Genomic DNA, 26,779 nt, shown 5'->3' with positions numbered 1-26,779 from the left:
AGATGAAGCCATCAGGACCACATCATCTGCAAAAAGCAGAGACCTACCGTATTTTCCGCACCATAAGCCGCCCTGGGTTATAAGCCGCGCCTTCAATGAACGGCATATTTCAAAACTTTGTCCACCTATAAGCCGCCCCGTGTTATAAGCCGCATCTAACTGCGCTAAAGGGAATGTCAAAAAAACAGTCAGATAGGTCAGTCAAACTTTAATAATATATTAAAAACCAGCGTTCTAACAACTCTGTTCACTCCCAAAATGTACGGTAATGTGCAAATGTGCAATCAATAAGCATCAATAACTTAATGTTGCTCGAACGTTAATGTCACAAAACATAACGCTCACTTTCTGAAGTTATTCTTCATTCATAAATCCCTCGAATTCTTCTCCTTCGGTGTCCGAATTAAAAAGTTGGGCGAATACGGGATCCAAAATGGCCGGCTCCGTCTCGTCGCAGTTCTGTGAATCCTGCCTTCCGGAAAGCTCGGACCACAGTTGTGACCGAAATATCCGCCCAGGCATTTACGATCCACTGGCAGATGTTGGCGTATGTCGTCCGGCGCTGTCTCCCTGTCTTAGTGAAGGTGTGTTCGCCTTCGGTCATCCATTGTTCCCACGCCGTTCGCAGTCGTGCTTTAAATGCCCTGTTGACACCAATATCGAGCGGTTGGAGTTCTTTGGTTAAATATTGCCTTAAGTTTAAATTCTGCGTTATACGCGTGTCGCTTAGTAGGAGCCATTTTGTGGTCTTTACAGATGTAAACACACAAATGAAATGAAACGCAATATCCGGGGGCTTCTTCTTCTATGGGGGCGGGTGGTTGCTTACAGTAGAAGAAGAAGCGCTTCCTCTTCTATGGGGGCGGGTGCTTACCTTGGCGGTTGCTTACCATAGAAGAAGAAGCGCTTCCTCTTCTACGGGGAAAAAAGATGGCGGCTGTTTACCGTAGTTGCGAGACCGAAACTTTATGAAAATAAATATTTATATTAATCCATATATAAGGCGCACCGGGTTATAAGCCGCACTGTCAGCTTTTGTGAAAATTTGTGGTTTTTAGGTGCGGCTTATAGTGCGGAAAATACGGTAATCCTGCAGCCACCAAACCGGATCCCCTCAACGCCTTGACTGCGCCTAGAAATTCTGTCCATAAAAGTTCAGAACAGAATGGGTGACAAAGGGCAGCCTTGGCGGAGTCCAACCCTCACTGGAAACGTGTCCGACTTACTGCCGGCAATGCGGACCAAGCTCTGGCACTGATCATACAGGGAGCGGACCGCCACAATCAGACAGTCCGATACCCCGTACTCTCTGAGCACTCCCCACAGGACTTCCCGAGGGACACGGTCGAATGCCTTCTCCAAGTCCACAAAGCACATGTAGACTGGTTGGGCAAACTCCCATGCACCCTCAAGGACCCTGCCGAGAGTATAGAGCTGATCCACAGTTCCACGACCAGGACGAAAACCACACTGTTCCTCCTGAATCCGAGGTTGGACTATCCGGCGTAGCCTCCTCTCCAGTACACCTGAATAGACCTTACCGGGAAGGCTGAGGAGAATGTAATGAAGAAATGTAGTCTTGATTTTCAAAATGTTCTTTCAAGACTTGCATGTCTACATTCAAACATTCTTCTTCATACTGCATTAATATATGCTACTTTTAAACTTTCATGCAGAGAAGGAAATCACAACTAAAAAAATCACTAATTTTTTCATACGGTGTTGATGTGGAAATTTTTTGCCTCTACATTTTGATGGTGTGGACGTGTGGCACCGAATGGAGATAAGCGTCTCGACAGACGTCACAATATTTGAACAATGATGACGAAAACTGTTGTCTCTGTCGTGTCCGTGTGTCGAAAATTGTTATGCGCTTATTTTTTTATTTGATTTTGTGCGTGGCATATAATTGCTATGCGCAGAGGACGCTTGAGCAGGCGCGCACCTTAGCGGCTGCGCTAGCATCACAGCTAACGCTAGCCATGCCGCTACCTCGCTCTCTGCTGGGAGAGGACGTATACGTATGTGACGTATGTCGTGACAGTATGTGACGTATGTAAGAAGGTGCGCTTGCTGTCTGTGAGAGGGAGACACCGGAAAGAGTGAGAAGAGCCTGTCGTGTAATGCCAGCAGCTAAAAGCAACTGCGTAAGAATTGTGGATGTGTTGAAGGTGTGCTGGAAAATGCGGAACGGAAATTACGGAGCAGCAGAAAAGTGGAATGTATTATTTAAATCAGTGCGTTGGAAAACACGGACCGGAGTTTTTTTTTTAAACTGGATCTGGATCGGCATTTTCCCATGCCTTGCCGATACGCAATTTTTGGCAAATATCGGCAGCCGATCCGATCCAAATATCAAAATTTTTTTATTTCATTAAATGTTTATTTTAGGGCAGCACGGTGGTACAGGGGTTAGTGCATGTGCCTCACAATACGAAGGTCCTGAGTAGTCCTGAGTTCAATCCCGGGCTCGGGATCTTTCTGTGTGGAGTTTGCATGTTCTCCCCGTGACTGCGGGGCTCCTCCCACCTCCAAAGACATGCACCTGGGGATAGGCCCCTCCCACCTCCAAAGACATGCACCTGGGGTTAGGCCCCTCCCACCTCCAAAGACATGCACCTGGGGATAGGCCCCTCCCACCTCCAAAGACATGCACCTGGGGTTAGGCCCCTCCCACCTCCAAAGACATGCACCTGGGGATAGGCCCCTCCCACCTCCAAAGACATGCACCTGGGTATAGGCCCCTCCCACCTCCAAAGACATGCACCTGGGGATAGGCCCCTCCCACCTCCAAAGACATGCACCTGGGGTTAGGCCCCTCCCACCTCCAAAGACATGCACCTGGGGATAGGCCCCTCCCACCTCCAAAGACATGCACCTGGGTATAGGCTCCTCCCACCTCCAAAGACATGCACCTGGGTATAGGCTCCTCCCACCTCCAAAGACATGCACCTGGGGATAGGCCCCTCCCACCTCCAAAGACATGCACCTGGGTATAGGCTCCTCCCACCTCCAAAGACATGCACCTGGGTATAGGCTTCCTCCCACCTCCAAAGACATGCACCTGGGGATAGGCCCCTCCCACCTCCAAAGACATGCACCTGGGGATAGGCCCCTCCCACCTCCAAAGACATGCACCTGGGTATAGGCTCCTCCCACCTCCAAAGACATGCACCTGGGTATAGGCTCCTCCCACCTCCAAAGACATGCACCTGGGTATAGGCTTCCTCCCACCTCCAAAGACATGCACCTGGGGATAGGCCCCTCCCACCTCCAAAGACATGCACCTGGGGATAGGCCCCTCCCACCTCCAAAGACATGCACCTGGGTATAGGCTCCTCCCACCTCCAAAGACATGCACCTGGGTATAGGCTCCTCCCACCTCCAAAGACATGCACCTGGGGATAGGTTGATTGGCAACACTAAATTGGCCCTAGGGTGTGAATGTTGTCTGTCTGTGATGGCCCTGTGATGAGGTGGCGACTTGTCCAGGGTGTACCCCGCCTTCCGCCCGAATGTAGCTGAGATAGGCTCCGGCACCCCCCCGCGACCCTAAAAAAAGGGACAAGCGGTAGAAATGGATGGATGTTTATGTTTATTCTTGGGGGGGGGGTTCGATAAACAGTGAATTTGTGCAAACTGGACTTTAAAGGGTTAAAAAACACTATTAATTTTTTAATGCAGAAATAGTTTGTAAAGATCTACTTGTTGATTTAAATATAAATATATTTTTACATTTCCTGTTATTTGCGTCAAATGTGTGAGTTATTAATAGCCTTTTGTCATTTTTTATTTCGGGGCGGTGCCACTGGATTGGCAGACCGGGGTGGTGGTTCCTCTCTTTAAGAAGGGGAACCGGAGGGTGTGTTCTAACTATCGTGGGATCACACTCCTCAGCCTTCCCGGTAAGGTCTATTCAGGTGTACTGGAGAGGAGGCTACGCCGGATAGTCCAACCTCGGATTCAGGAGGAACAGTGTGGTTTTCGTCCTGGTCGTGGAACTGTGGACCAGCTCTATACTCTCCGCAGGGTCCTTGAGGGTGCATGGGAGTTTGCCCAACCAGTCTACATGTGTTTTGTGGACTTGGAGAAGGCATTCGACCGTGTCCCTTGGGAAGTCCTGTGGGGAGTGCTCAGAGAGTACGGGGTGTCGGACTGTCTGATTGTGGCAGTCCGCTCCCTGTATGATCAGTGCCAGAGCTTGGTCCGCATTGCCGGTAGTAAGTCGGACACGTTTCCAGTGAGGGTTGGACTCCGCCAAGGCTGCCCTTTGTCACCGATTCTGTTCATAACTTTTATGGACAGAATTTCTAGGCGCAGTCAAGGCGTTGAGGGGATCTGGTTTGGTGGCTACAGGATTAGGTCTCTGCTTTTTGCAGATGATGTGGTCCTGATGGCTTCATCTGGCCAGGATCTTCAGCTCTCGCTGGATCGGTTCGCAGCTGAGTGTGAAGCGACTGGGATGAGAATCAGCACCTCCAAGTCCGAGTCCATGGTTCTCGCCCGGAAAAGGGTGGAGTGCCATCTCCGGGTTGGGGAGGAGATCTTGCCCCAAGTGGAGGAGTTCAAGTACCTCGGAGTCTTGTTCACGAGTGAGGGAAGAGTGGATCGTGAGATCGACAGGCGGATCGGTGCGGCGTCTTCAGTAATGCGGACGCTGTATCGATCCGTTGTGGTGAAGAAGGAGCTGAGCCGGAAGGCAAAGCTCTCAATTTACCGGTCGATCTATGTTCCCATCCTCACCTATGGTCATGAGCTTTGGGTTATGACCGAAAGGACAAGATCACGGGTACAAGCGGCCGAAATGAGTTTCCTCCGCCGGGTGGCGGGGCTCTCCCTTAGAGATAGGGTGAGAAGCTCTGTCATCCGGGGGGAGCTCAAAGTAAAGCCGCTGCTCCTCCACATGGAGAGGAGCCAGATGAGGTGGTTCGGGCATCTGGTCAGGATGCCACCCGAACGCCTCCCTCGGGAGGTGTTTAGGGCACGTCCGACCGGTAGGAGGCCGCGGGGAAGACCCAGGACACGTTGGGAAGACTATGTCTCCCGGCTGGCCTGGGAACGCCTCGGGGTCCCACAGGAAGAGCTGGACGAAGTGGCTGGGGAGAGGGAAGTCTGGGCTTCCCTGCTTAGGCTGCTGCCCCCGCGACCCGACCTCGGATAAGCGGAAGAAGATGGATGGATGGATGGATATTTATACATTTATTTATAATAAAAATACTCATTTGTGCAAGTGTGCCAAATTAAACCGTTCAAATATTTAATATTTCAATGTGTTTTAGTGACCTAAATAATGACGTTTATTATTATCACTGTAGCGCTAAATCCCATTCTGCTCACAAACTACATATCTCTCCCAATAAATTTGTCATTTTTCTGCACATTCGTGTCCCTTGGCTGCAATATTTTGGCGCCCGGGACCCCAAAAAGTGTGACTTATTTAATGGGAAGAAACATATTCAAAGTACTTTTTGGTACTTTTTTGTTCTCAGGACCTTAAGTGGGAGTTTTATGACAGTAGACAAAAGAATAATGTTACTGGCCTAGAAATAATAGTTATTAACTAAAAATTTTTTTTTATTTCTTAAAATGTTTATTTTATTGTTGGGGGGGTTCAATAAACAGTGAATTTGTGCAAACTGGACTTTAAAGGGTTAAAAAACACTATTAATTTTTTTTTGTGCAGAAATAGTTTGTAAAGATCTACTTGTTGATTTAAATACAAATATAAATATATTTTTTACATTTCCTGTTATTTGCGTCAAATGTGTGAGTTATTAATAGCCTTTTGCAATTTTTTATTTATAAATTTATTTATAATAAAAATACTCATTTGTGGAAATTAAACTGTTCAAATATTTAATATTTCAATGTGTTTTAGTGACCTAAATAATGACGTTTATTATTATCACTGTAGCACTAAATCCCATTCTGCTCACAAACTACATATCTCTGCCAATAAATTTGTCATTTTTGTGCACATTCGTGTCCCTTGGCTGCAATATTTTGGCGCCCGGGACCCCAAAAAGTGTGACTTATTTAATGGGAAGAAACATATTCAAAGTACTTTTTGGTACTTTTTTGTTCTCAGCACCTTAAGTGGGAGTTTTATGACAGTAGACAAAAGAATAATGTTACTGGCCTAGAAATAATAGTAATAAACTCAAAAAAAAAATGTATTTCTTAAAATGTTTATTTTATTGTTGGGGGGGTTCAATAAACAGTGAATTTGTGCAAACTGGACTTTAAAGGGTTAAAAAACACTATTAATTTTTTATGCAGAAATAGTTTGTAAAGATCTACTTGTTGATTTAAATATTATTTATTTTTTTAAATATTATTTTTTAAATTTTTTAAATTTTAAAAATTTAAAAATTTTAAATTTTAAATTTTAAATTTTAAATTTTAAATGTAAAAATTTTAAATTTTTTAAAAATATTATTTTTTAAATATTATTTTTTTTTAATGCAGAAATAGTTTGTAAAGATCTACTTGTTGATTTAAATATAAATATATTTTTGCGTTTCCTGTTATTTGCGTCAAATATGTGAGTTATTAATAGCCTTTTGTAATTTTTTATTTATAAATTTATTTATAATAAAAATACTCATTTGTGCAAGTGTGCCAAATTAAACCGTTCAAATATTTAATATTTCAATGTGTTTTAGTGACCTAAATAATGACGTTTATTATTATCACTGTAGCGCTAAATCCCATTCTGCTCACAAACTACATATCTCTGCCAATAAATTTGTCATTTTTCTGCACATTCGTGTCCCTTGGCTGCAATATTTTGGCGCCCGGGACCCCAAAAAGTCAGTGGCCTTCTGCGCCTGGCGTCACGCCTGGAAACAGCGGGTGGAAAAGTTCCAGAAGGCGTCGTCGCCTGCCTCGAGGCCACCTGCCAAATAAGGAGAATGGGGGGAATGTTGTGTCTTTGAGTAAATGTTGTCCACCTTGGCAGTGGTTTTTACTCCAAAGCTGCTAGGACTTTTTTATCAATGAAAGACCTTATGCAAGGATTTATTTGAAGTCGATTTAGTCCATGTGCACAAGCACCACACACCCCCTTTTTCTCACCTCTCCACTCTCCTTATCCATCCATCCTGTCCTCCCCGCCGCCTCCTCATTGGTCCTCGCCTAGCAACCACATGATCATTTGGCATAATGTGACACCCCCTGATGCATGATGGGGGTCTGCGAGTAGGCATCACACCCCCCCCCCCCCCCCACCACCTTCCACGCGATGCACGGAGAGAAATTTAGGAGGGGGAATGTCTCGCTCACGTTGCAACATGGCGGGTGTTCTGTGTCCCCTCCCTACCTTTACCACCTTTTTCTGAACGTCTCCATGCGCTCCATGAGAAGTATGCATTTGCACGTTGGAAAAGAAAAGACAGGCAGATGCGGAGGCAGCCTCTCTAGTAGCGTCAGGACCCCGGCGCACGTGCAGACACAAAGATGGCTGCCACGCGCTCTCTGACTTGAAGGACGTCCTGTTTAAGCCTTCATTTTTTTTGCTACACTCGACCAGCTCCTCGCATAAAGCCACAGCAATATCATGTATTGATTGATTGCTTACACTTTATTGCTGTTCACAACAAATGCAGCCTTTACATGGTGGGGTTGTCATTTATGAAGGAGCAAGTGTGTGCGTGTTGTGGACAGCAAAATGACCTTTCTATGCCCTCACCTGTGTCCTTCACATCCCTGCAACTAACTCCTCAGGCAGGGTTTTTCAACCTTTTTTTGAGCCAAGGCACATTAATGTCTGGTGCAAGTACATACCTGCCAACTACTCCGGTTTTCCAGTAATTAGTACGGTTTTCATCAACCTATTCCGGGTTACGGTTGCAGTGATAAAAAGTACCATCTATCCATCCATCTTCTTCCGCTTATCCGAGGTCGGGTCGCGGGGGCAGCAGCCTAAGCAGGGAAGCCCAGACTTCCCTCTCCCCAGCCACTTCGTCCAGCTCTTCCCGGGGGATCCCGAGGCGTTCCCAGGCCAGCCGGGAGACATAGTCTTCCCAACGTGTCCTGGGTCTTCCCCGCGGCCTCCTACCGGTCGGACGTGCCCTAAACACCTCCCTAGGGAGGCGTTCGGGTGGCATCCTGACCAGATGCCCGAACCACCTCATCTGGCTCCTCTCCATGTGGAGGAGCAGCGGCTTTACTTTGAGCTCCCCCCGGATGACAGAGCTTCTCACCCTATCTCTAAGGGAGAGCCCCGCCACCCGGCGGAGGAAACTCATTTCGGCCGCTTGTACCCGTGATCTTGTCCTTTCGGTCATAACCCAAAGCTCATGACCATAGGTGAGGATGGGAACATAGATCGACCGGTAAATTGAGAGCTTTGCCTTCCGGCTCAGCTCCTTCTTCACCACAACGGATCGATACAGCGTCCGCATTACTGAAGACGCCGCACCGATCCGCCTGTCGATCTCAAGATCCACTCTTCCCCCACTCGTGAACAAGACTCCGAGGTACTTGAACTCCTCCACTTGGGGCAAGATCTCCTCCCCAACCCGGAGATGGCACTCCACCCTTTTCCGGGCGAGAACCATGGACTTGGACTTGGAGGTGCTGATTCTCATCCCAGTCGCTTCACACTCGGCTGCGAACCGATCCAGTGAGAGCTGAAGATCCTGGCCAGATGAAGCTATCAGGACCACATCATCTGCAAAAAGCAGAGACCTAATCCTGCAGCCACCAAACCAGATCCCCTCAACGCCTTGACTGCGCCTAGAAATTCTGTCCATAAAAGTTATGAACAGAATGGGTGACAAAGGGCAGCCTTGGTTGAGTCCAACCCTCACTGGAAACGTGTCCGACTTACTACCGGCCATGCGGACCAAGCTCTGGCACTGATCATACAGGGAGCGGACAGTCTGATACCCCGTACTCTCTGAGCACTCCCCACAGGACTTCCCGAGGGACACGGTCGAATGCCTTCTCCAAGTCTACAAAACACATGTAGACTGGTTGGGCAAACTCCCATGCACCCTCAAGGACCCTGCCGAGAGTATAGAGCTGGTCCACAATTCCACGACCAGGACGAAAACCACACTGTTCCTCCTGAATCCGAGGTTCGACTATCCGGCGTAGCCTCCTCTCCAGTACACCTGAATAGACCTTACCGGGAAGGCTGAGGAGTGTGATCCCACGATAGTTAGAACACACCCTCCGGTTCCCCTTCTTAAAGAGAGGAACCACCACCCCGGTCTGCCAATAAAAAGTACGTTTTTTCATTAATTAAAAAAACATTTTTTTTTTTAAGTTTTATTCACGAAATCGCGTAACAACAATGACAATCGACACTGCTTCCCGTAACTTCCTGTCGAGCCATTCCGAATGCCATGCGCGAGACTATTTATAGCACCGCTGCCAAGCACGAGGCACCAGTTGCCATTGTTTCCAAACGAGCGAACGATCATGGAATCAGCCGGAGAAAAATCGCATACGAGTCTTAAACTGAAAAGAAAACTGTAGTCATTCCATGAAGAATATTCAAAAGCCTATCCGGGAATAATTATCCGTTCCAAAAAGGGTGAAAACTACGCGAATTGCACCTTGTCCAGACAAGATTTTTCGATCGGACACGGAGGAATTAGCCATGTAAAAGACCACGTTGGGACAAAAAAACACAAGTCTAATGCCGTTGCTAGCGATACAAGTGGAAAACTTTGGATTTTAGCCACAAAAAGGTAATGACACCAATGTTATCTATTGGAATTTGTCAAGACTTGGTCCGGGGTGTGTGCTTTTCCAGGATGCAACGGAAAGTTGGCACGGGCGAGACGGGAATTAAGGTACATGATTGATTTATTAACTATAAATACAAAAAAAAAGGATCAAACAAAAGGCGCGCACAGTGGCGGAGAATAAACTATGAACAATTAAACAAAACTTGCAAACTATGGCTTGAATAAAGAAAACTTACTTGGCATGGACCAAAAAAGGAGCAGCGTGAACGATGGACATGAAAAAATGGACAGAGCATAAATGTGGTGTGAGGTCGTCAGGACGAACAACAGAAAATGAATGAACTTAAATACTATGGACATGATAAACAACAGGTGCGTGACTCAAAACAGGCGCGTGACATGACAGGTGAAACTAATGGGTAACTACGGTGACAAAACAAAACAAAAGTGCACAAAAAGTCCAAAAATAAAACCTGATCACACAGACATGACAGAATTGTTTAGTACTTACTGTTAAGTGTTTATACTATTTATGCTTTCAAGTCCCAAGTTGAAGAAATCTTGTTAAATGTTGACAGCATAACTACCAAAATACAGAAGTATGTCCTTAATATTTTTGCAGTGCTATTTCTGTTGAAAAGTTCAAATGATTACATTAGAGATGTGATGTGCCACTTTTCAAGTGTCTGATGGCTTCAATTAATTTGCATTAATTTTGAATTCTTTTGAAAGGCTTACAAAAAAAACTACATTTGAATTGTAATTCCATGCTATTGACAGGACTATTAATTTTAATGAAGTTAGCTTACCATGTTTACAGTATGATAATTGTGATAGAAATGTGAATTTTAGGCACAGAATATTTTTTACAATTGAACAAGGCAGTAGATTATACAAGCTTGGACAGAAAGTTAATAATGACACCAATGGAATTGTTTAGTACTGTTTTACCATTTGTTTACTGTAAAAAGTGTTTATACTTTCAATGAACAAATTGAAGTCTTGTGAAAGGTTGACAGGATAACTGGCATTAACTGTCAAAATAATTTCAAACTATTGAAGTTAGCTTACAGAATAAACATGTCAATCAACCCATATGATTTTTGCTGTAATATTTTTGTTTTGAAAAGTCACTGTGACTGATAGAAAAGTGATGGTTTTAGCAACATTTTAACCTGTCTGAATGCTAATAATCATTTTGCATCGGGGGGCGAAGCCTGAACCCTCCACCAGGACTTTGTCCTGGACCTACCGGGGCCTGCAACCCCTGGACCCTGGCTACTAGGTTTTTCTGATTTCAAAAGTTGGCAGGTATGCAAGTACAATAAGCCATTCTTTGGTTCAATATTAGCAAGCTATCCTGCAAAGATCCTGTAATAGATGTGCTGTGAAATAACAGCAGGACAAGCTACTGGACTTCATTTGATAAAGTGTCTTCTACCGTCTTCTCAGACATTTCAAGTTGTCATGTCTGTGTAATCATGTTTTGTTTTAAGTCATGTTTTGTTTAGTTATAGGACTCTTTAGTTTCTGTCTTGTCTTGTTTCCATGATTACCCCATTAGTTTCACCTGTTCCACGTTTGGACTCATTGTGCACTCTTGATTGTCACCATAGCAACCCATTAGTTTTCACCTGTCACGTCACGCACCTGTTTCACGTCTTGAGTCACGCACCTGTTTTCGTTAATCATGTCTGTAGTATTTAAGTTCAGTGTTTTTCAGTTTGTCTTTCTGACGACCTCACCACATTTATGCTCTGTCCATTCTTTCCATGTCCATTCTTCATGCAACTATTTTTGTCCAAGCCAAGTAAGTTTTTGTTCCATGTTTATAGTCTTTTTGGTTTCATAGTTTGTTCTCCGCCACTGTGCGCGCTTTCGTTTATTCCTTTTTTTTTTTGATAAATTTAAATAAATCATGTACCTTCATTCCCGTCTCGCCCGAGCCAACTTTCCGTTGCATCCCGGAAAAGCAAACACCCAGGACCAAGTCATGACACAAGTGCAGGCGGGCTGAGAGTTAAACAAAAGTCCCAAATAAGTGGACTGTAAGACCAGGCATTCTGCAGTGTACAGCAGTGTTTTTCAACCTTTTTTGAGCCAAGGCACATTTTTTTTGCGTTGAAAAAATGCGGAGGCACACCACCAGCAGAAATCATTAAAAAACGAAACTCAGTTGACAGTAAAAAGTCGTTGTCGCAATTGTTGGATATGACTTTAAAGCAGGGGTGCTCACACTTTTTTCTGCAGGCGAGCTACTTTTCAATTGATCAAGTCGTGGGGATCTACCTCATTCATGTATATCATTTATATTTACTTATTTATGAAATATATGTTTTTGTTAACAACTTAAAGGTGTTTAATGATAATGCAAGCATGTTTAACACATATAGTTAATATTGTTAACAAGTAAAAGGTGTTTAAAGATAATGCAAGCATGTTTAACACACATAGTTAATATTGTTAAAAAATTAAAGGTGTTTAATGATAATACAAGAATGTTTAATACATATAGTTAATATTGTTAACAAGTAAAAGGTGTTTAAAGATAATACAAGCATGTTTAACACATATAGTTAATATTGTTAACAACTTAAAGGTGTTTAAAGATAATACAAGCATGTTTAATACATATAGTTAATATTGTTAACAACTTAAAGGTGTTTAAAGATAATACAAGCATGTTTAACACATAGTTAATATTGTTAAAAAATTAAAGGTGTTTAATGATAATACAAGCATGTTAAACACATAGTTAATATTGTTAAAAAATTAAAGGTGTTTAATGATAATACAAGAATGTTTAATACATATAGTTAATATTGTTAACAACTTAAAGGTGTTTAAAGATAATACAAGCATGTTTAACACAGTTAATATTGTTTAAAAAATTAAAGGTGTTTAATGATAATACAAGAATGTTTAATACATATAGTTAATATTGTTAAAAACTTAAAGGTGTTTAAAGATAATACAAGCATGTTTAACACATATAGTTAATATTGTTAACAAGTTAAAGGTGTTTAAAGATAATACAAGCATGTTTAACACATATAGATTCCTTTCTTTCATGAAGACAAGAATATAAGTTGGTGTATTACCTGATTCTGATGACTTGCATTGATTGGAATCAGACAGTGGTGCTGATAAGGTCCGCATTTTCGAATGGAGGAGAAAAAAAAGTCCTCTTTTCTGTCCAATACCACATGAAAGTGGTTGGTTTTTGGCATCTTATTTGTCCAGCTTCCGTACTCCTTTGTATACACTTTACAAGAAATACATTGTCGGCAAACTCCGTAGCTTGCTAGCTTGTGCACGCCAGCTTTCTGAGACTCTTATTTTGTTAGCGCAACTGTGCAACTGTGCAGTCGGTCTTTGGAGTTTTGACGACAGGTACGGCGCCAGAGTCTGTTGAAATAAAGTGTTTCCCGCCTTCCAGTCGGTAATTTTAATGAGCTGGCAGCAGCCAGCGTCATCTCAGAAGACCCTCGCGTGCCGTGAATGTCAATCAAGTGACGTCATAGTGAAGATTTATGATCGCTCATTTTTAGGACTGTTTTTTTAATGCCTGGCTGGTGATCGACTGACACACCCTCCGAGATCGACCGGTAGCTCGCGATCGACGTAATGAGCACCCCTGCTTTAAAGCATAACCAAGCATGCATCACTATAGCTCTTGTCTCAAAGTAGGTGTACTGTCACCACCTGTCACATCACACCCTGACTTATTTGGACTTTTTTTTGCTGTTTTCCTGTGTGTAGTGATTTACTTCTTGTCTTGCGCTCCTATTTTGGTGGCTTTTTCTCCTTTTTTGGTATTTTCCTGTAGCAGTTTCATGTCTTCCTTTGAGCGATATTGCCCACATCTACTTTGTTTTAGCAATCAAGAATATTTCAGTTGTTTTTATCCTTCTTTGTGGGGACATTGTTGATTGTCATGTCATGTTCGGATCTACATTGTCTTTGCTCCACAGTAAGTCTTTGCTGTCGTCCAGCATTCTGTTTTTGTTTACTTTGTAGCCAGTTCAGTTTTAGTTTCGTTCTGCCTAGCCTTCCCTAAGCTTCATTTTTTTTCTCATTTATTTATTTATTTCAGGCAATGACATAAAAAGTACTAAGTTGACAACACATAATAATATAAATGAATATAGTGCAAAAGGTAATGTATAGTATGTAATGCATGATTGTCCAGTTTTGCCTGAAAGGGAGTGGGAAGAAGATCATTTATTTAATCCCACCCCCAGTTCTCCAGTCAGTGATTATTCACTCTTACTTTGTTCAAGGATTATAATACACATGTTGTATCATAGTGGCATTACCACAGGTAACAATAATTATTACACTGTAACAATCATTTGTATCAACAATGTAGGAATAATGGATATACCAACAATGGTAGTAGACAACAGTACCAGTGTGCATTGCACTAGAGCTCATGGATAAAGTGCTGTGTGCTAAAGTGCTTTGTTCTAAAGTGCTATGTGCTAAAGTGCTATGTGCTAAAAAAGTGCTAACCTATGTATTAACATTCTATTGCACATTGTTGGTCAGCTTAATGGAGGCTGGGACAAATGATAATTTAAGGCGGTCGGATTTGCATAGTGGGACCCGGAGTCTTCTCCCTGATGGCAGGGTTCCATATCCATATGTTCCTACCTGCACGCCTTGTCCGGAGTGGTCCATCTGCATCCTGGGAGAACAAACACCTACGAGGGGTTTGTGGCGCCCCCTACACGTTGTGCTATACACACTTTGGAAGACATGCTGAACCATTTAGAGATCCTCTGTTTTATTGTGGATAAATGGTCAAGGATTTGGATCTTAAAGACGCTTTGCTTGATGACAGATATGTTGTTAACCAATCTTGCGCACATTCTTTGGACTTGTGCTTGTTGGTGTGTGCCTAATTTTGTGGCGATTGAGATAAACAAGCTTGACTTACAGTCTTGTGGAGTGCATTATGTTGTGTGGGAAATTTCAAGTCAATCTAACTTGTAGTGGGTTTTTAACAGAGTCACAAATTATAGCACAGCAACACAGCAGAGGCGCATGTTTTGACTGAAAGCTGCTCCCCTACTTTGAAAACCAGTCTTGTCCTCATCGGCCAGGGGTCAGCTACCCAAACATGTTGAAAGAGACATATTGGACCAATAATACAAAAAACTAATCTGTCTGGAGCTGCAAAAAAATTAAAAGTCTTATATAAGTGTTATAATGAAGACAACACATGATGTAAGTGTCTATATTAGCTATATTAGCCTACTATCAAAATGACTTTAAAAGTCTTATATAAGTGTTATAATGAAGGCAACACATGATGTAAGTGTCTATATTAGCTATATTAGCCTACTATCGAAATGACTTTAAAAGTCTTATATAAGTGTTATAATGAAGGAAACACATGATGTAAGTGTCTATATTAGCTATATTAGCCTACTATCAAAATGACTTTAAAAGTCTTATATAAGTGTTATAATGAAGGCAACACGTGATGTAAGTGTCTATATTAGCTATATTAGCCTACTATCAAAATTACTTTAAAAGTCTTATATAAGTGTTATAATGAAGGAAACACATGATGTAAGTGTCTATATTAGCTATATTAGCCTACTATCAAAATGACTATAAAAGTCTTATATAAGTGTTATAATGAAGGCAACACATGATGTAAGTGTCTATATTAGCCTACTATCAAAATGACTTTAAAAGTCTTATATAAGTGTTATAATGAAGGCAACACACGATGTAAGTGTCTATATTAGCTATATTAGCCTACTATCGAAATGATTTTAAAAGTCTTATATAAGTGTTATAATGAAGGAAACACATGATGTAAGTGTCTATATTAGCTATATTAGCCTACTATCAAAATGACTTTAAAAGTCTTATATAAGTGTCATAATGAAGACAACACATGATGTAAGTGTCTATATTAGCTATATTAGCCTACTATCAAAATGACTTTAAAAGTCTTATATAAGTGTTATAATGAAGACAACACATGATGTAAGTGTCTATATTAGCTATATTAGCCTACTATCAAAATGACTTTAAAAGTCTTATATAAGTGTTATAATGAAGGCAACACATGATGTAAGTGTCTATATTAGCTATATTAGCCTACTATCAAAATGACTATAAAAGTCTTATATAAGTGTCATAATGAAGACAACACATGATGTAAGTGTCTATATTAGCCTACTATAAAAATGACTTTAAAAGTCTTATATAAGTGTTATAATGAAGACAACACATGATGTAAGTGTCTATATTAGCCTACTATCAAAATGACTTTAAAAGTCTTATATAAGTGTTATAATGAAGGCAACACATGATGTAAGTGTCTATATTAGCCTACTATCAAAATGACTTTAAAAGTCTTATATAAGTGTTATAATGAAGGAAACACATGATGTAAGTGTCTATATTAGCTATATTAGCCTACTATCAAAATGACTTTAAAAGTCTTATATAAGTGTTATAATGAAGGAAACACATGATGTAAGTGTCTATATTAGCTATATTAGCCTACTATCGAAATGACTTTAAAAGTCTTATATAAGTGTCATAATGAAGGCAACACATGATGTAAGTGTCTATATTAGCCTACTATCAAAATGACTTTAAAAGTCTTATATAAGTGTTATAATGAAGGAAACACATGATGTAAGTGTCTATATTAGCTATATTAGCCTACTATCAAAATGACTTTAAAAGTCTTATATAAGTGAAAATGACTTTAAAAGTCTTATATAAGTGTCATAATGAAGACAACACATGATGTAAGTGTCTATATTAGCCTACTATCAAAATGACTTTAAAAGTCTTATATAAGTGTTATAATGAAGGAAACACATGATGTAAGTGTCTATATTAGCTATATTAGCATACTATCGAAATGACTTTAAAAGTCTTATATAAGTGTTATAATGAAGGAAACACATGATGTAAGTGTCTATATTAGCCTACTATCAAAATGACTTTAAAAGTCTTATATAAGTGTTATAATGAAGACAACACATGATGTAAGTGTCTATATTAGCCTACTATCGAAATGACTTTAAAAGTCTTATATAAGTGTTATAATGAAGACAACACATGATGTAAGTGTCTATATTAGCCTACTATCAACATGACTTTAAAAGTCTTATATAAGTGTTATAATGAAGGCAACACATGATGTAAGTGTCTATATTAGCATACTATCAAAATGACTTTAAAAGTCTTATATAAGTGTTATAATGAAGGCAACACATGATGAAAGTGTCTATATTAGTTATATTAACCTACTATCGAAATTACTTTAAAAGTCTTATATAAGTGTTATAATGAAGGAAACACATGATGTAAGTGTCTATATTAGCTATATTAGCCTACTATCAAAATGACTTTAAAAGTCTTATATAAGTGTCATAATGAAGACAACACATGATGTAAGTGTCTATATTAGCCTACTATCAAAATGACTTTAAAAGTCTTATATAAGTGTTATAACGAAGGAAACACATGATGTAAGTGTCTATATTAGCTATATTAGCCTACTATCAAAATGACTTTAAAAGTCTTATATAAGTGAAAATGACTTTAAAAGTCTTATATAAGTGTCATAATGAAGACAACACATGATGTAAGTGTCTATATTAGCCTACTATCAAAATGACTTTAAAAGTCTTATATAAGTGTTATAATGAAGGAAACACATGATGTAAGTGTCTATATTAGCTATATTAGCCTACTATCAAAATGACTTTAAAAGTCTTATATAAGTGTCATAATGAAGACAACACATGATGTAAGTGTCTATATTAGCTATATTAGCCTACTATCAAAATGACTATAAAAGTCTTATATAAGTGTCATAATGAAGACAACACATGATGTAAGTGTCTATATTAGCCTACTATCAAAATGACTTTAAAAGTCTTATATAAGTGTTATAATGAAGACAACACATGATGTAAGTGTCTATATTAGCTATATTAGCCTACTATCAAAATGACTTTAAAAGTCTTATATAAGTGTTATAATGAAGGAAACACATGATGTAAGTGTCTATATTAGCTATATTAGCCTTCCATCAAAATGGTCCCCTATGAAAAACAAAAAACAGTATGTGTACTGTATTAATTGGTTCCCCCAGGTGACGTTTGGAACATGAAAACGTTAAAAACGGTACATGTGCATGGTGGTCTGCGTTAGTGACTTTCAGTAAGCTGGTCCCCCATGAAATACTGAAACCAGTATATACCGTATTTTCCGCACTATAAGGCGCACCGGATTATTAGCCGCACCTTCAATGAATGGCATATTTCAAAACTTTGTCCACCTATAAGCCGCCCCGGACTATAAGCCGCGCCTACGCTGCGCTAAAGTGAATGTCAAAAAAACAGTCAGATAGGTCAGTCAAACTTTAATAATATATTAAAAATCAGCGTTCTAACAACTCTGTCCCAAAATGTACGCAAATGTGCAATCACAAACATAGTAAAATTCAAAATAGTGCAGAGCAATAGCAACATAATGTTGCTCGAACGTTAATGTCACAACACACAAAATAAACATAGCGCTCACCTTCTGAAGTTATTCTTCATTCGTAAATCCTTCGAATTCTTCGTCTTCGGTGTCCGAATTGAAAAGTTGGGCAAATGTGGGATCCAAAATGGCCGGTTCCGTCTCGTCGAAGTCATCGGAGTCAGTGTCACTGTTCAGCAGTTCTGTGAATCCTGCCTTCCGGAAAGCTCGGACCACAGTTGTGACCGAAATATCTGCCCAGGCATTTACGATCCACTGGCAAATGTTGGCGTATGTCGTCCGGCGCTGTCTCCCTGTCTTAGTGAAGGTGTGTTCGCCTTCGGTCATCCATTGTTCCCACGCCGTTCGCAGTCGTGATTTGAATGCCCTGTTGACACCAATATCCAGCGGTTGGAGTTCTTTGGTTAATCCACCCGGAATGACGGCGAGTGTTGTATTTGTGTGCTTCACTTGTTTTTTGACACCATCTGTGATGTGGGCGCGCATGGAGTCGTATATCAACATGGACGGAGCTGCGTGAAAAAAGCCACCCGGCCTCTTCGCGTAAACTTCCCTTAACCACTCGCTCATCTTTTCTTCATCCATCCATCCCTTCGAGTTAGCTTTTATGATGACGCCGGCTGGAAAGGTCTCTTTTGGCAAGGTCTTCCTTTTGAATATCACCATGGGTGGAAGTTTCAGGCCATTAGCATGGCAAGCTAGAACCACAGTGAAGGACGACTTCTCATTCCCTGTGGTGCGAATATTCACCGTACGTGCTCCCGTTGTATCCACAGTGCGGTTCACAGGAATATCAGTTGCTGTGAAATAGTAATCCGTGTGAGGATGGAGAGATTGCGTCTTTTCATGAACCGGATCCTTGTCGCTTAGTAGGAGCCATTTTGTGGTCTTTACAGATGTAAACAGGAAATGAAACGTACGGTAATATCCGCGCGCTTTTTTCTTCTTCTACGCGGGCGGGTGGTTGCTTACAGTAGAAGAAGAAGCGCTTCCTGTTCTATGGGGGCGGGTGCTTACCTTGGCGGTTGCTTGCGTAGAAGAAGAAGCGCTTCCTGTTCTACCGGGAAAAAAGATGGCGGCTGTTTACCGTAGTTACGAGACCGAAACTTTATGAAAACGAATCTTAATATTAATCCATATATAAAGCGCACCGGGTTAAAAGCCGCACTGTTAGCTTTTGAGTAAATTTGTGATTTTTAGGTGCGGCTAATAGTGCGGAAAATACGGTATATACGGTGTGGTCCTTCGAGGTGACTTACAGTACCTGGTCCCTCATGAAAAACTGAAACAGTGTGGTCCTTCCAGGTGACTTTCAGTAAGCTGGTCCCGCATGAAAACTGTAAAAACAGTATGTGTGCCAGGTGGTCCCCCATGAAAAACCAAAGCCAATATGTGTGAATGTTGTCGTCATTTCATTCATTCTTTTAAATTGCTTGCTCTCTTGCGCGCACGCACACACACACACACACACACACACACACACACACACACACACACACACACACACACACGCACACACACGGAGCACGCCAGGTGAGCAGCAAGGAGCGAGGAGAGCGAGAGCATCCTTTCGGAGGACGGGCTGAAACAGAAGGTGGTTGCCACGGTAACCACTCCCCTCGCACCGCCCTCCATTGGCTCTCTCTCCCTCCTCCTCCCTCCACCTCTCTGCGCCGGTGATGCTCATGTCTCTCCTTCCTCGGACGTGCCGGACTCCCGCCGGCAGCGAGTGGATGACAGCGGAGGAGGTGGAGGAGGAGGAGGACGTGGAGGAGAAGAAGAAGTGAAGTGAAGAAGAGAGAGAGAGAGGGAGTGTAGTGTAGCAGGACAAGGACACACAAACAGGATACAAAGCACCAGCCTACGCTTCTCCATTCCTCTTTTTTTTTTCCCAAGGAGGGCATTTTTATTCCCTTTCCCCCCCTTTCCTTTTCTACCCCCATTTCTCCTCTGGGATCCCGGGTTCGGGTCCACCGCCACGGCCGCAGAACTTCTCCGGGGTCCCAGGTGAGGCGCGCGTGTGTGCGTGTGTGTGCGTCCGCCATGGCTCACGCGGCCTCCCAGCTGAAGAAGAATCGGGGGGAAGTGGATGTGAATGCGTTGGAGGACGAGAAGGAGAAGCGGAGGAAGAGCAGGAGAGCCATGTCCCGCGAGCAGAAGAGAAAGGTAACGCTGGAAGGTGACCATCAGTGTGTGTGTGGACTCACTTGGAGGTCACGTGCACTTTATTCCCACTACATACACACCAACATCATCCCTGACCTTGTGTGTGTCCTCCTCTGCACACGTTAGCTGACCTTGCAGGTGTTGCTTTCAAACTCACACTCAATCACGTCTACACCAACACCTGGGCAAATGAAGGCCCGGGGGCCACATGCGGCCCGTTAAACTTTGCAATCTGGACCCCCGGACATTCCCAAATCATGTTTATTTGAGATGTTTAGCTGCCATTATGATGTGCACTCATCTTTTTAATGACCACAAGTCTTCTACTATACTAAGTCTTTACATGGCTGCAATCTGCATCATATACTAGTTACTATGCTCATCTAACTAGTTACTATGGTCATCTAATTAGTTACTATGGTCATCTAATTAGTTACTATGCTCATCTAACTAGTTACTATGCTCATGTAATTACTTACTATGGTCATCTAACTAGTTACTATGCTCATCTAACTAGTTACTATGGTCATCTAACTAGTTACTATGCTCATCTAACTAGTTACTATGGTCATCTAACTAGTTACTATGGTCATCTAATTAGTTACTATGCTCATCTAACTAGTTACTATGCTCATCTAATTAGTTACCATGGTCATCTAATTAGTTACTATGATCATCTAACTAGTTACTATGCTCATGTAATTAGTTACTATGCTCATCTAACTAGTTACTATGCTCATCTAATTAGTTACTATGCTCATCTAATTACTTACTATGGTCATCTAATTACTTACTATGCTCATCTAACTAGTTACTATGGTCATCTAATTAGTTACTATGCTCATCTAACTAGTTACTATGGTAATCTAATTAGTTACTATGCTCATCTAACTAGTTACTATGGTCATCTAATTAGTTACTATGCTCATCTAACTAGTTACTGTGGTCATCTAATTAGTTACTATGCTCATCTAACTAGTTACTATGGTCATCTAATTAGTTACTATGCTCATCTAACTAGTTACTATGGTCATCTAATTAGTTACTATGCTCATCTAACTAGATACTATGGTCATCTAATTAGTTACTATGGTCATCTAATTACTTACTATGGTCATCTAATTAGTTACTATGGTCATCTATTTAGTTACTATGGTCATCTAATTAGTTACTATGGCAATGTAATTAGTTACTATGGTCATCTAATGAGTTACTATGGTCATCTAACTAGTTACTATGGTCATCTAATTACTTACTATGGTCATCTAACTAGTTACTATGGTCATCTAATTACTTACTATGGTCATCTAACTAGTTACTATGGTCATCTAATTACTTACTATGGTCATCTAATTACTTACTATGGTCATCTAACTAGTTACTATGGTCATCTAATTACTTACTATGGTCATCTAACTAGTTACTATGGTCATCTAATTACTTACTATGGTCATCTAACTAGTTACTATGGTCATCTAATTAGTTACTATGGTCATCTAATTAGTTACTATGGTCATTTAATTAGTTACTATGGTAATGTAATTCGTTACTATGGTCATCTAATCAGTTACTATGGTCATCTAATTACTTACTATGGTCATCTAATTAGTTACTATGGTCATCTAATTACTTACTATGGTCATCTAATTAGTTACTATGGTCATCTATTTAGTTACTATGGTCCTCTAATTAGTTACTATGGCAATGTAATGAGTTACTATGGCAATGTAATGAGTTACTATGGTCATCTAACTCGTTACTATGGTCATCTAATTAGTTACTATGGTCATTTAATTAGTTACTATGGTAATGTAATTAGTTACTATGGTCATGTCATCAGTTACTATGGTCATCGAATTAGTTACTATGGTCATCTAATTAGTTACTATGGTATTCTAATGACTTACTATGGTCATGTAATTAGTTACTATGGTCATCTGATTAGTTACTATGGTCATCTAATTAGTTACTATGGTCATCTAATCAGTTACTATGGTCATGTAATCAGTTACTATGGTCATCTAATTACTTACTATGTTCATCTAATCAGTTACTATGGTCATCTAATTAGTTACTATGGTCATCTAATTAGTTACTATGGTCATCTAATTAGTTACTATGGTCATCTAATTACTTACTATGGTCATCTAATCAGTTACTATGGTCATCTATTTAGTTACTATGGTAATGTAATGAGTTACTATGGTAATGTAAGTCACAGCAACTCAGACGAGGTACCAAGCAGTGTGGGTGGGGAGTGTTTCCACAGAGTGTTTCCAGGGTGTGAAATGTGGGTGTCAGGGACAGACGTGGAAGGAGATTTTCACCACAAAGTTATAAAGTTTAGTGATATATTACATATATCACATTGTATGTGGAGGTTTTATTACCCTTCACGTTCATATTTGGCTGTTTGTTGCATTTTTGTTGTGTTTCACTCGATTGTAAAACATGTCGATTGAGACATTCATTTGTTGTCAATATTCAGTGTTTTATCCTTCATAGTTAATATTGTAAATCCCACATTCTTTATTTTCATGTACATTCAGTAAAAACATGTAACATTACATTCTGTTTGAGGCGTCTGTCATTAAGTTTGTAGCATTCAATCACACATTATTGTGACGCCCCTGCTTATTTCAGCAAGACAATGCCAAGCCACGTGTTACAACAACGTGGCTAAAAGAGTGCGGGTACTAGACTGGCCCGCCTGCAGTCCAGACCTGTCTCCCATTGAAAATGTGTGGCGCATTATGAAGCCTTAAAATAGCACAACGGAGACCCCCGGACTGTTGAACAACTTAAGCTGTACATCAAGCAAGAACGGGAAAGAATTCCACCTGAGAAGCTTCAAAAAATGTGTCTCCTCAGCAGTGTTGGGACTAACGCCGTTAGTTTCGGCGGTAACTAGTAATCTAACGCGTTATTTTTTTATATTCAGTAACTCAGTTACCGTTACTACATGATGCGTTACTGCGTTATTTTACGTTACTTTTTATGTAGTATAAAGTGTGTTTTATTGGAGCGCTGCTGTGTCATCGTTCTGATTCTTCTCGTGTCACAAGCCGGAGAAGAGAGAGAGACATGCGCTCTGTGTGGGTGTGTCTGAGTGTGGGGGCGTGTCTGATCATGGCGGAGCCAGAAGTCGAGTTTGTTAACATGGAGATATTTTCACTACTTTTCTTTTGTCGAGCACAAAGAAAAGAACATTTTAGTTAAATGTAAATTGTGCTTTGGATCAAAGATCCCATCTACTGCCCAAAACAGCAATTCAAATCTGCTGAAACAGCTACATAAGCAACATGCTTCCACGAAGCTAGTAAAGAGAGACAGAGACTCTGATGCCACTTCACCTCCACCTCCACCACTTAAGGATTAAGTCTGCCTCTGCTCATCATTCACCGCTGAAGGTACACACTCTGTCAATCAATGTTCCCTCTAATTGTTGATGTGTGTGAGCAAATGCAAAAAGTCCCTAAGCATTGAGTGGAGTCCATGTGAGCAACTTTTAGACGTGCACACTGTGGCTACACCAGCAGCACACCTGTCCCAAACCTCCCTAAATAACAACTTACATCTCCATCCATCCATCCATTTTCTACCGCTTGTCCCTTTCGGGGTCGCTGGAGCCTATCTCAGCTGCATTCGGGCGGAAGGCAGGGTACACCCTGGACAAGTCCCGACCTCATCACAGGGCCAACACAGATAGACAGACAACATTCTCTTATTATTATAATCAAATGACAGCAGTCATTTCCATTTTTAACATAAGTGTTTAGGCCCACTTATAATGACAATAACAACAAATATTGTTTTCAATGAACTGTGTACTTGTATTGTTTGTCTGGGTGGAGGTCCTGCTTTGGAAATAATTTTCATTTAGTTCCCATTAAAACATTCACATGTTGCACAATGAGATGTAAGCAGGGGATCATGTGTACATTCCTGCAACTTCCTGTTTGTAAAAAAATATATTTTTATTAGTATTTATTGAATATACTAACAGCATGTAATGATTAATATTTATAAATTAAGATTCCTAATAAATGACACTAGAATAAGCACACATTTGATTGGTAAATCATAGTGTAACGACCTGGAATGACACTTTACAGTGGGGCAAAAAAGTATTTAGTCAGCCACCAATTGTGCAAGTTCTCCCACTTAAAATAATGACAGAGGTCTGTAATTTTCATCATAGGTACACTTCAACTGTGAGAGACAGAATGTGGGAAAAAAATCCAGGAATTCACATTGTAGGAATTTTAAAGAATTTATTTGTAAATTATGGTGGAAAATAAGTATTTGGTCAATAACAAAAATTCAACTCAAATATTTTGTAATATAACCTTTGTTGGCAATAACAGAGGTCAAACGATTACTATAGGTCTTTACCAGGTTTGCACACACAGTAGCTGGTATATTGGCCCATTCCTCCATGCAGATCTTCTCGAGAGCAGTGATATTTTGGGGCTGTCGCCGAGCAACACGGACTTTCAACTCCCTCCACAGATTTTCTGTGGGGTTGAGGTCTGGAGACTGGCTAGGCCACTCCAGGACTTTCAAATGCTTCTTACGGAGCCACTCCTTCGTTGCCCGGGCAGTGTGTTTGGGATCATTGTCATGCTGGAAGACCCAGCCACGTTTCATCTTCAAAGCTCTCACTGATGGAAGGAGGTTTTGGCTCAAAATCTCACGATACATGGCCCCATTCATTCTTTCCTTAACACGGATCAGTCGGCCTGTCCCCTTAGCAGAAAAACAGCCCCAAAGCATGATGTTTCCACCCCCGTGCTTCACAGTAGGTATGGTGTTCTTGGGATGCAACTCAGTATTCTTCTTCCTCCAAACACGACGAGTTGAGTTTATACCAAAAAGTTCTATTTTGGTTTCATCTGACCACATGACATTCTCCCAATCCTCTGCTGTATCATCCATGTGCTCTCTGGCAAACTTCAGACGGGCCTGGACATGCACTGGCTTAAACAGGGGGACACGTCTGGCCCTGCAGGATTTGATTCCCTGTCGGCGTAGTGTGTTACTGATGGTAACCTTTGTTACTTTGGTCCCAGCTCTCTGCAGGTCATTCACCAGGTCCCCCCGTGTGGTTCTGGGATTTTTGCTCACCGTTCTCATGATCATTTTGGCCCCACGGGATGAGATCTTGCGTGGAGCCCCAGATCGAGGGAGATTATCAGTGGTCTTGTATGTCTTCCATTTTCTGATAATTGCTCCCACAGTTGATTTTTTCACACCAAGCTGCTTGCCTATTGTAGATTCACTCTTCACAGTCTGGTGCAGGTCTACAATTATTTTCCTGGTGTCCTTCGACAGCTCTTTGGTCTTGGCCATAGTGGAGTTTGGAGTCTGACTGTTTGAGGCTGTGGACAGGTGTCTTTTATACAGATAACAAGTTCAAAAAGGTGCCATTAATACAGGTAACGAGTGGAGGACAGAAGAGCTTCTTAAAGAAGAAGTTACAGGTCTGTGAGAGCCAGAGATCTTCCTTGTTTGAAGTGACCAAATACTTATTTTCCACCATAATTTACAAATAAATTCTTTAAAATTCCTACAATGTGAATTCCTGGATTTTTTTTTCACATTCTGTCTCTCACAGTTGAAGTGTACCTATGATGAAAATTACAGACCTCTGTCATCATTTTAAGTGGGAGAACTTGCACAATAATGGCTGACTAAATACTTTTTGCCCCACTTTATGTGTGGTGTTGGAGTTGTCCGACTTGTTGTGTGGCTGTAAACGCATCACTGGCTAAGTGCCATATGTGCAAGTGTTGGCGCACGTGAGAAAGAGCGAGTGGCTGCTGTTGATATAACAAAGTTGCTTTTGGTCTGGTTTGTACTGCAGAAAATGACCACTTTTGCTAGATATCATTTTTGTTACTAATGTTTTGGTGATGTGTTTATGGCCGACAGTAAAGAGTTTTGCTCAGTAAAGTGATGGATGGAATTCATCAACAGACATATTATTATATTTGAACAATGATGACAAAAACGGTTTTCTCTGTCGTGTCCGTGTCGTGTCGAAAATTGTTATGCGCTTATTTTTTTATTTGATTTTGTGCGTGGCGTAGATTTGCCGTGCGCAGAGGACGCTTAAGCAGTGCGCAATTGCACATGCGCGCTCCTGAGAGGGAACGTTGCTGTCAATTCTCTTATATACAGGTAAAAGCCAGTAAATTAGAATATTTTGAAAAACTTGATTTATTTCAGTAGTTGCATTCAAAAGGTGTAACTTGTACATTATATTTATTCATTGCACACAGACTGATGCATTCAAATGTTTATTTCATTTAATTTTGATGATTTGAAGTGGCAACAAATGAAAATCCAAAATTCCGTGTGTCACAAAATTAGAATAT

General features: G+C 41.0%; 1 protein-coding gene across 1 annotated transcript in view; it reads left to right on the top strand.

Moving 5' to 3' along the window:
* The first annotated feature begins 20,032 nt into the window (after positions 1-20,032).
* LOC133572380 (ankyrin-3-like) overlaps positions 20,033-26,779 on the top strand; it is a 367,012-nt gene continuing 360,265 nt past the window's right edge. The window contains exon 1 of the mRNA XM_072915334.1: positions 20,033-20,399. Coding sequence (XP_072771435.1) covers positions 20,277-20,399 — 123 coding nt within the window. The 5' untranslated portion in view covers positions 20,033-20,276. The remainder of the gene's footprint in view (positions 20,400-26,779) is intronic.

Source organism: Nerophis lumbriciformis, linkage group LG02 (genome assembly GCF_033978685.3).
Source record: "Nerophis lumbriciformis linkage group LG02, RoL_Nlum_v2.1, whole genome shotgun sequence".
Lineage (NCBI taxonomy): Eukaryota > Metazoa > Chordata > Actinopteri > Syngnathiformes > Syngnathidae > Nerophis > Nerophis lumbriciformis.
Note: the sequence above shows the minus strand (reverse complement) of the source record. Positions and strands in the feature narration are given on the sequence as shown.